Here is an 11,614-nt window from a genome sequence, read left to right as displayed (position 1 = left end):
GCGCTTCTAAGCAACGGGGCGCGGAGGCCTGGCCTGGACGGTTGGCAGCGTGTGGCTTCCCGGGCGCGGAGGGTTTGCATTGGGTTTCGGCTGCGGAAGGACAGCAGGCCTTCAGAGTGGCGAGTCGACGTTAGACCGTCCGAGAGGTGCTGTATTTGCGGCCACAGCTTTGCAAAGGGAAGATTCTGTCCAACTAGAATTGGCCTGGAGTGAGGACTATTGCTTGCCCTCGAGGGGCCCGGATTATCATGCCGACGACCGGCTCTCAGTCCGATGTTGGCACTGACATACTGAGTCAACGTTTCACCACCCTGGACTATGCCGTCGTTTCCACAACGTTGCTTTTGTCGGCGGTAGTCGGCGTATTCTACGCCTTCGAGGGAGTCCTAAAATCTCACAAGGACTTTCTGATGGCGGACCGCAATCTAAGTTTTTTGCCTGTGGCATTTTCCCTCGCGACTAGCTGTATGTCGGCCTTGACAGTGCTGGGAACTCCGGCCGAAGTCTATCGCTTCGGAAGTGTTTTTCTCCTCTTCGCTTTTTCGTACGCCATCATGGTGGTGACCAGCGCTGAAGTGTTCTTACCCGTCTTCTATCGACTGGGACTCACCAGCGTTTACGAGGTAGGAATAGCAGCCGTACCTACTACGCCATGGCAAGCAAAAATTTACATCACACGTTACGTCATAACTCTATACAGTCTATTTTAATGTTAAAACCTTTCCAGTGTTTTTCTGGACCGGGATGTGTAGCTTAAGATTTCGCTTGGATAATGAAATGGACAGCATAATAACTTAATAAATTACAGACTTCTATTTTCTTCTCTGACTTAGCAAGAGCTTGTCCATCTAATTTTCATATTGAAATTGCGCGGAGACCCAACAGGAAAGGTTTTAATTTCTGAATCTTTCTTGGATTTCAACCAGTGGTTTATATTAAACTTACAAATGGCGGAATGCAAAACGTTTCAGAACCCCTCCATTTAAATTCTTACTTTTTTGAGAGGTCCACGTGTTGATCATTGGGGAATTCTGTGTTAATTGCAATTCAGAATTGCCAGCGGTAAGGTATATACGTACGATATATATTTTTCATTAATAATTTAAACTTCTCGGCCCTTTTTTCAATTCTATTAAAAATAAATTAACCAACCATTGATACAACTTAAGTATTTAATAAATTAACAATGCTAAAAGAATAAACTGTTCTCAGTTATCTAAGGCTAAAATTAATTTAAAATGAAACTTCAGGTTTCTTGGAACTCAGTGGAATTTATTATCTTGCAAAAATATTAAATTAACAATTTAATTTGCTGGTTTCTCTTAAAATAGGTCCTTCAATTTTTGTTCCAAAAGTATAACTTATCAAATTCCCTAAAAAAAGAGATGCCTTCTAAAATGGGAGCAGTATATACACTATGGATATATTATCAATTTCCTTCCTCTGGCTGTGTCCTTGTTTTGTTTTTTAGTCATCTCTGTTTATGGGAATAAAATGCAATCTTTTCTCGTGGCTCCCCATTCTAAAGAAAAATAAAAACCAATACTTGATTCTAACCCATACCCAGTGTTTTTTTTGTAAAAGAAAAAGGTGCCGGAACTCACACATGTCATACAAACCACCTTGCCTACCGTACAAGGTTCCATCCAAAAAAGGTGCTGGAACTCCGTTCTGAGCGTTCTATGAGAAAAAAAGCCCTGCCCATACCAACCTTTAGAATCATGAGAGTGGAAGAATTAACATAGTATATGCCGTAGTGGCTCAGTGGGTTAGGACGCTGAACTTGTCGATCGGAAGGTCGGCAGTTTGGCGGGTCGAATCCCGAGTGCCGCGTAGCAGAGTGAGCGCCTGTTACTCGTCCCAGCTTCTGCCCAACCTAGCAGTTCGAAAGCATGTAAAAATGCAAGTAGACAAATAGGGACCACTACGGTGGGAAGGTAACAGCGTTCTGTGCGCCTTTGGCGTCTAGTCATGCCGGCCACATGACCACGGAGACGTCCTCGGACAAGCGCTGGCTCTTCGGCTATGAAACGGAGATGAGCACCGGCCCCTAGAGTTGGAAACGACTAGCACGCATGTGCGGGGGAACCTTTACCTTTACCTTTACCTTATGCCGTACAATGCAGTGAGCCATGTGCAGATCTGTACACTCTTTTAATTGGAATCTTACTGTAATTTAATTTTTTTATGCCTTGCACTCTGAAATGAAGGAGAACAGATTCTCATTCACCCTTTAATGTACTATATTCTCCACTCTCATCAAGTATGATGTCCAGAAGAGGACATTGTACTCTGATCACAGCAGAATAAAATGGGACTATAATTATTTGTCGCAATTTGGAAAGTGTATTCTTTTGTTGGTGCATCTTAAAGTTGACTTTGACTTTTTTTCTGTAATCATGTTACACTGCAGTCATTTTCTGCTTATAGTCATTATTCCAGTATATTTTTCACAAGTAGCAGTACCATGGTATCACCCTTCCTCAAGATACGGTACTTCCACTGTAATGTGCAACTATTCAGAAAATGTTTGACACTTCACAAGCAAATTCCTTTTCTTCCTCTGTTGTATTCCTTGATAAATTTGTGTTAACTCTTATGTTGGCTTTCTTTTTAAAAATTTGGGCATTCAAACGTCTTTGCTCTTTTCCTTCTGTACATTGCATTTTTCTGTACATAAGCGCATTTGTTTTGTTTTAATATCTTACCTCTCTTGCAGTACTTGGAGCTTCGATATAACAAGTATATGCGTATTCTTGGAACAATGATGTTTTTAATACTAACGGCAAGTAAAAACACAGAATGTTATTGATTATGTTTAAACCTTATTTAAAGTATCATAAAAAGTAGTTTTTAAATGCAGTGTTACTTATTGCAAATAATTTAGAAATTTGATATTGTAAATGGTATGTTCCTGGTTTAAAATTAAATTGGCTTTTAACAAGTTAATTTATAAAGGATCATATTTATAAGGGAAATCATTTTCCATATATTCTCTCATATATAAAAAGTATGGAAACGGGGTACTAAATATATGTTGAAAATATGGTAATAAATTTTCTATTACTATTTTTTCTTAGTAGAACTTGTTCATAAGTCATAATATAAGCTGGTTTCTCCTTTTACATGATCTGAAACATTTAGACCACCCTATTGTACACTTTGGGTACAGAGAATTTACTATAAAAAAATCAGGTATAAAAATAACAGTTGCATAGCGAAAAATACAAAGCTCTAATGGGATCTTACAATCTGGTTTTTCTTCTCATCTTGAACTCGTACTGGTCAAAACTAATTTTTATTACAGTAAATTTACATAATAGTTCTTGTTTCATATTATATTCAGTATAATTAACATAAATATTTATGAAGATACCTATGTGCTCATGGTTCCTTCTTTTTGTTATTTCTACAGATACTATACACCAGCATTGTTATATATGCTCCATCACTGGCTTTGAATAAAGGTACTGTGAACATTTATATCCATCTAGGACATAACATTCTAACACAGAAAAAGCTGCATAACCTAGAGCCAAACTTTATTGAGTTTGGAACAAAGAAAAGGATGACTACATAAACAAAACATAGTGTCATTAAATAATTACTTCAGGAAAGTCTGAATGTGTGTAATTCACATTCAGTGACCTACTTTTAAGTCTAATTCTTCTGAAGGTAATTTTGTCTTCCTGTGATATATTATAAAAAAAACTTGAGGAAAAGGTTTCCAATTAGTTCATTGTTTAATTGATTTTTGTGTAAATTATTCAGATTTTATTTCTTTATTACTTACAGGACGTATATGGCTGCCTAACTCATATAATATATCTAGGTGATTCTCAACAATTTATAAGTTCATAAAATTAACTATGTGAAATATCCACATGTGAAAAAATGTGAAAAAAATTAAGTTATATATTGTGCTTTGTGATCAGTTTCCCCTGCCCTGAAATACTATTATATAATACTATACTAAAATCTATTTATGGATTGCTGTATTTCAAGTTTTACATTAAATGTAGTCCACTTGTTCAGTGACCGTATGAAGATACAACAGTGCTGAATGAGTAGTACTTTCAAACAGATCTCAACTCTCTGGCCATCCTAGCACCCTCACAATCAAGTGATCACTATTTATGACCTTCTTTGCTGGCTTCCCACAAACAAATCCAATGATGGAAGATTGCAAGACACTCCCGCACTTTTTCTCCTGAAGATTTCTACAGTGGAGTATGAGATCCCAGGGATCACATATTTTGTAGTATTCACTCAGGCCGTAACATCTTTTACATAGCACTTAATTTCATTGTGAAATACACAATGACAATAAAGATACTTCTATTCTGTTCTGTTCTATTCTATCTTCCCCCTCCCAGGTACACTCATGTCTTAAAGTAGCACCTGTTCATGCATTTGTATGGTGCCACAACATCCTTACCTAAGATATGCAAATGATACCACTCTAATGGCAGAAAGTGAAGAAGAACTAAAAAGCCTCTTGTTGCAGGTGAAGAAGGAGAGTGCAAAAGTTGGGTTGAAACTTAACATTAAGAAACCAAGATCATGGCATCTGGCCCTCTCAATTCCTGGCAAATAGATGGGGAAGAAACGGAGGTAGTGACAGATTTTATTTTCCTGGGCTCCAAGATCACTGCAGATGGGGACTGTAGCCAAGAAATTAAAAGACGCTTGCTCCTCAGGAGGAAAGCCATGACAAATCTAGACAGCACACTAAAAAGCAGAGACATCACCCTGTCAACAAAAGTGCGTATAGTCAAGGCTATGGTCTTCCCAGTTGCAATGTATGGCAGTGAAAGTTGGACCATAAAAAAGGCTGAGCGCCAAAGAATTGAGGCCTTTGAACTATGGTGCTGGAGAAGACTCCTGCGAGTCCCTTGGACTGCAAGGCGATCAAACCGGTCAGTCCTAGAGGAGATCAACCCTGACTGCTCTTTAGAAGGCCAGATCCCGAAGCTAAAACTCAAATACTTTGGTCACTTAATGAGAAGGAAGGACTCACTGGAGAAGAGCCTAATGCTGGGAAAGATTGAGGGCAATAGAAGAAGGGGACGACAGAGAATGAGGTGGCTGGATGGAGTCACTGAAGCAGTAGGCGTGAGCTTAAATGGACTCCAGAAGATGGTAGAGGACAGGAAGGCCTGGAGGAACGTTGTCCATAGGGTCACGATGGGTCGGACACGACTTCGCAGCTAACAACAACAACAACATCCTTTCCCCAGTCCAAATATACTTGCGCCTCTCAGCATTTAAATGGTGCTGCAGCTTCCTCTCCCCAGCTTGCACATACTCACACCTCACAGCAGCATCCTCTCCTCCTCTGCATGTACTTGCACCTTGCCACAGCACCCTCTGCAGCCACATGCACTTGTACCTTTCTTCAGCACCCTCTCTCCAGCACCCCGCTCGTCTCTCTTCAGTAAGTTCTCTGCTTGTGAGCCATGAATAACTTGCAATTCCTGCTGGTTTCCCATTGACTTTGTTTATAGGAAGCCTGCAGGAAGTTGCAAGTGACACTCATGAGGTCCTCACTGAATGACTTGGGATCCTTAATTATGACAATAAGCTTTGCAGGGATTGTTGTTGTTAATTAATATGGTCGTGTGCCATCACACTTTAGGAATGCATTGCTTAGTGACGGAAATTGTAGTCCAAATTAACATTGTTAATCAAGGACTACCTGTATAGAGTAACTTTCACTTACTTGTTTTATTTATTTGAAGCTTGCTGTTTCAGTCAAATACTTACTCTTTATTAATATAATAATACATTAAAATCATCATCATCAGTAAATATATTTGATTTACCAGAGCATTCTTCATCAGGAGATGAAGTTGTTTTCTCTTTCCTTCTCCTCCCTCTCTGATCATCCACTTACTTTATTTTAAACTCTTTTGCATCACTCTTGAGGATTATCCCTGTAACCTCTGTAGATTCTCTTCCTTCCAGTGGGTATATTTCTATTCCATCTAACTGCTGGGATTGTGATTTCATCCATTGCTTGCTGAGGTCTTGGAGATTGCTTTGAATGGAGACTAAAACCAGTTCCATTTTGCTGCATTTTTATGGGTATGTCCCTGTTTTCCAAGTGAGGCTCTGATGTTTTACTGTCTAGATTAGGAAGTCTTCCTTCCTTGACTCTGAATTAGGTTTTTTTTGTCATAGAACGCACCGTAATGGAGTTCTGACACCTTTTTTCGATGGTTTTCCCAGAATTGTGTTCTTTTCCTACTGTATTGTTGCCCTTCCTATCCTCATTTGCTTTTGAAAATGCCCTGTTGGCGGTAGGGTGTGAGCTGGGTCCCCTTCGGCGCTGTCTGCCTCCTCTAGGAGGAGCCATGAGGCACCGGAGCACCACAGCCAGAGCATGGCTTGATTGGCTGGGTCGGACCATGTGGTTTGGAAGCCGATGGTGGCGGTGGGAGACATGTAAACATGGAGGCCATCTTTCACAAGAGGGTGAGTGAGCTTTTTGTCTTCCCTTACAGAAGGTGGGTTCTGAGGTTAAAAAGAGGCAAAGTGAGAGGAAAGAAAGGTGGCTGGCATGGAAGCTTGCCCAACAGTGAAACTGTGCTGTTTCAGTTCCTTGGGTAATTCAAAGGTTGGGATGTCTACGAAAATGTCTTTTAAGTCTTTTATATTTTATATTCAAACTGCAGAAGGGAAGAATAAGAATAAAGCCAATTTGGAGGTTTTATTATTAATAATAATATGTATTAATTATGTACTGGTCAGGTGTAAAGGTTGACCTATACTATGAGGTTTAATCAGATCTATTAAATTAGGTTTAACTTAAAGATAAATTAAAAGTAATCTGTTCACTGTCAAAGTTTCAACTTCAATTTGTTTGAAGTCAATATCAGGGTGCCGTCGGTCAGAGAGTGTCGGCTGGCGGCCCCCAGGGGGAGAGTATTCTCTGTGGGCGCGCCAGACCTTTGGAATCAATAACCGGTTGAGCTCCAGATGGCTCCCGACTTTCGCTCTTTCCGCTGTGATCTGAAAACTTACTTATTTGAACAAGCCGGCCTGGTCTAATGGGTTTGGGGTATTTTAATTTGTAATTTGTAATTATTTATTATTAGGGTTAGATTAATTTAATCTTATTTTTAATTTTTGTATGTTGTATTTTTATTGCCCTGTACACCGCTCTAAGTCCTTCGGGAGAAGGGCGGTATAGAAATTAAATTAAAAAAAATATCCATATAAAACTCCAAATGTAAATTTTTCCACCTGGTTTGACAACTTCTTAAAAATAATTCAATCTTTTACAAGCAACCAAATTTTGTTTTATTGGGCCAATTTCATTCCACATAGAAAGCTGACATTTCCACTCATTAAACTAAATGGGTATGCCAGTGGTAAATGTCCCAAAAGATTAATAAAATACCTTCTTATAATTTAAAGCCACACAGTGCATGGTAACATTAATAGTATTAACTTACCTTGAACAAAATCCTAGTCTTTTAGATACACTAAAAACTGTAGGGGTTGCAAGGCAAGGCGGGTTGTATGACGTGTGTGAGTTCTGACACCTTTTTTTTCCAAAAAAACCCACTGCTCTAAATTATTTGTTTTTTGCGAAATCATGCTTACCATGGTTATTCCCTGGGACAATCTATTGAAGCAAAAATTGGATTTTAAGGATAAAATGCTTTGTTGTTGGAGAAGATGACTTCCTTTTTGTTCCTAAATTTTCTGTTCTTAGTTTGGGGTTAAATAATCACAGGTTATTCTTTTCACTCTGGCACACCTCTTCTTGATCTTCTCCCTTTTCACAGAGATTTGCTTACAGTCTCTCAAAATAACAAAGTCTTCTGGGAAGGAGGACTGAAGATAAATTTGCCTTTCACTTACATAGCAAAGTCTGTGCTTGAGACAAAGATGTGTACTCAGCTGAGACACTAGCTGTGTGCCTATGGGCAGTCTGTTAATTAAGAGATTTTCAATCTATGTGTGCATTATATACACTATAATTTATGGGGTTTTTGTGTACTTCTGATTAGCTTTCCTTTAATTAATTTAAATATATTTCTTCTGTGCTATCATAGAAATATTTCAAAAACAATGTCTTTTTTTTCAGTTACAGGATTCCAGTTGTGGGGATCAGTAATAGCAACAGGATTAATCTGCACCTTCTACTGCTCAGTAGTATGTTAACAAATCTCTATAATTCACATTTTGTAAATTATTAGTAAAGCAATCCAAGTTAGATTTAATATATGCTTTCCCTATTCTCTTATCCGGTACTTTAAAACATACAAGCATATGGAATTTCATGTTTACAGTCTTAAGTTGCAGAAAACCCATCTTTCTTAGATGCTTCAGAGTTAAACTTTAAAAAACTGCTTTTAAGGGCCTGGCCTTTTCATCATGTAAAAATTTCTGTATTATATAAAAACCAATCTATAGACAAATATTTGTAATATTGTAATATAACCTAATTAAAGAAAAAAGGCTCCCAAAAGAATATCACAAGCACAGCAGCTCCTAGTTGTTTTCAGAAAAGAAGCTGGTATTATTTAGAATATGAATATTAATTTATTCAGTTGAAACAAATCAGAATACTAGAATATAAATGAAAGCTCAATGTTTTACAATTTTCTTTTCTAAAGGCAAATGAATGTATATATGATCTATGCCAATATTTTTATGTTTAGTGGGTAATTTGTGCAAAAATGAAAACATTTGTCATTGAAACATGTCCTTGTCAGATTTTATATTCATGTTTATATAGGAAGAACATACATTTTACTATATGTCATATCTGTTTCCAACTAGGGTGGCCTAAAGGCAGTAGTCTGGGCAGATGTTTTCCAATATATACTGATGATAATTGGACTTGGAGTAGTGTTTGCAAGGGCTGTGATAATTAAAGGAGGATTTGGCCCTATTCTAGATGATGCTTACCAGGGAGGAAGACTAAACATCTGGGAGTAAGTATTCTTTTGCATAGAAAGCAATCAAAATGCAACTTTTTATTAAAACTATTAAAGGTTTTTAAAGTTTATGAATGCATATTTGAACAGGTGGACAACTGATATGAATCTAAATAATTTTAAATAGCAAATTAACAAGCTATTTAATAATAATAATAATATAGGTGATAGATTAACAACAGATCTCACTTTCCCCCCCACCCTGTCCCCCCTCCCCATCTGTAATTGGATCGTGGCATATGTTGGTATTTATTGATATTTTTAGGATATCTATACTGTATATATCTTTTACGATTATAAGCCACCCAGAGTTGCCCTGTGCTAAGGTGGGTGGCCATTAAACTTTATAAATAAATAAATAATAAACATTTTGTATTAATACAAGTTACTATAACAAGCTGATTTGGGTTCTTTTGAAAGAACAGTCATTTATATTATATCTAAACAGAAATATTCTCTCAGAAGCTTACTGTCATCTTTTTAAAGTGACTGTTAAAGGCTTGTCTCTTCACCTAAATCTATATATATATATGAATGCCAGATTAAATTAGAGAGTCGTCTTTCTTCCTAGTGATAACCATTTGTATTAAAAGAAATAGAAGATACTCTTGAATCACAATGTAACTCAGGAAGAAAAGCTTCTATCTTGTTTAGACTATCTGTATATCTACAATAAAAAGTTATCAAAGTTAAGTATTTTTACTATCCTAATAAATTTAATAAGGTTGACCAGGAGGTAGGAATTTTTGTTTGTCTGTGTGAACCATAGCAACAGGATTCTCTTCTTTTGAAATTTAAAAAGTAAAATATCTAAATAGTGGTGGCAGTAATGCCAAAGCACTAATTGTACAAAAATTCTAAATCCTTGCCACTGCCGTTTCATGATGAGATGTGACTGACTCAGATGATTCTCACAATATGTTGACATAATAACTATAACCAATGAAATGCCACAGTCACCATTTGTAGGTAGTCCTTCAGAGAAAACTGTCTTCCCCAATAGTTTTCAGACTGTACCATGTGTCTTGATTGTGTGCTAAGTTCAGAAATTAGTCTTCTCTGCCGCCTTTTCCAGAAAGCCATAAGAAATATTTTTTGCCAATGCATAGTCCTCCACCTCTCCTTGTTTAAGCCAACTAATATTTTCTCCAACTTGCAAATGAGAAAGAAAGAAAATGGCAACTATTTGGAGTTCCACACCTTTCTTTATGTAATGGAATATTTTGTAGTATTGTAACATGTTATATGCAAAATAGGAGCTTGTTCTAGATGATGGCATTGGTTTGACAACATGAGAAGTGTCACTTGTAAGACTGACTTTTTAAAGTAAATAATATCATCATCATCTTGGAAGGGACCTTGGAGGTCATCTAGTCCAATCCCCTGCTCAGGCAGGAAACCCTATACCAGGGGTCAGCAACCTGAAACAGTGAAAGAGCCACTCGGAACCGGTTCCCTCACAAAAGGAAAAACTGGGAGCCGCAAAAAATGTGTGCACATGCATGTACATGCGCGCATGCGCAGAACAGGGTTTGACTGAAGAGTAGAACCAAGGTGAGATAAGCACTTACCCTGCATATTTGAATTGATTGGTTGAACTTTTTTAGTCCCACTTTTTTTTTTAAATTGCACATGGCAGAGGACTGGGAGCCGCAGGAGACGGCTGAAAGAGCCGCATGCAGCTCCGGAGCCGCGGGTTGCAGACCTGTGCCCTATACCATTTCAGAGAAATGGCTGTCCAGTCTCTTCTTAAAAACTTCCAGTGTTGGAGCATTCACAGCTTCTAGAGGCAGGTTGTTCCACTGATTAATTGTTCTAACTGTCAGAAAATTTCTCCTTAGTTCTAGGTTGCTTCTCTCTTTGGTTAGTTTCCATCCATTGCTTCTTGTCCTGCCTTCAAGTGCTTTGGAGAATAGCTTGACTCCCTCTTCTTTGTGGCAGCCCCTGAGATATTGGAATACTGCTATCATGTCACCCTCATCCTTCTCTTCATTAGACTAGACATACCCAATTCCAGCAGCTGTTCCTTGTATGTTTTAGCCCCCAGTCTCCTAATTATCTTCGTTGCTCTTCTCTGTACTCTTTTTAGAGCCTCAACATCTTTTTTACATTGTGGTGAACAAAACTGGATGCAGTATTCCAAGTGTGGCCTTACCAAGGTATTGTAAAGTGATATTAACACTTCACATGATCTTGATTCTGTCCCTCTGTTAATGCAGCCTAGCACTGTGTTGGCACACTGCTGGCTCATATTTAAGTCATTGTCCACTAGGACTCCAAGATCCCTCTCACTGTTGCTACTATTGAGCAAGGTATCACCTATACTAAACCTGTGCATTTGGTTTTTCTTGCCTAATGTAGAACCTTAGTTTTTTCACCACTGAACTGCATTTTGTTAGATAGCGCCCAATGTTCAAGTCTGTCAAGATCCTTCTGTATCTTAAGCCTATCTTCTGGAGTGTTGGCTATTCCTGCCAGTTTAGTGTCGGCCGCAAATTTAATGAGTTCCCAATCTATCCCATCATCCAAATCATTAATGAAGATGTTGAAGAGCACTGGGCCCAGAACAGATCCCTGCAGTACCCCACTACACACTTCCCTCCATGTAGATGCAGTTCCATTTAGGACCACAAGCTAAGTATGGCTGGTCAGCCAGTTAT

The 11,614-nt window shown here is 38.2% G+C and overlaps 1 protein-coding gene across 1 annotated transcript in view; it reads left to right on the top strand.

Annotated features, from left to right (window-relative positions):
• Positions 1-248: 248 nt before the first annotated feature.
• Positions 249-11,614, top strand: part of LOC310641985 (sodium-coupled monocarboxylate transporter 1-like) — a gene marked incomplete at both ends in the record, with an annotated part of 32,717 nt that continues 21,351 nt past the window's right edge. The window contains 5 exons of the mRNA XM_083365361.1: positions 249-623; positions 2,720-2,785; positions 3,416-3,467; positions 8,099-8,166; positions 8,797-8,951. Coding sequence (XP_083221487.1) covers positions 249-623; positions 2,720-2,785; positions 3,416-3,467; positions 8,099-8,166; positions 8,797-8,951 — 716 coding nt within the window. The remainder of the gene's footprint in view (positions 624-2,719; positions 2,786-3,415; positions 3,468-8,098; positions 8,167-8,796; positions 8,952-11,614) is intronic.

The sequence above is a fragment of the Vipera ursinii genome (genome assembly GCF_947247035.1).
Source record: "Vipera ursinii genome assembly, chromosome: 6".
Lineage (NCBI taxonomy): Eukaryota > Metazoa > Chordata > Lepidosauria > Squamata > Viperidae > Vipera > Vipera ursinii.
Note: the sequence above shows the minus strand (reverse complement) of the source record. Positions and strands in the feature narration are given on the sequence as shown.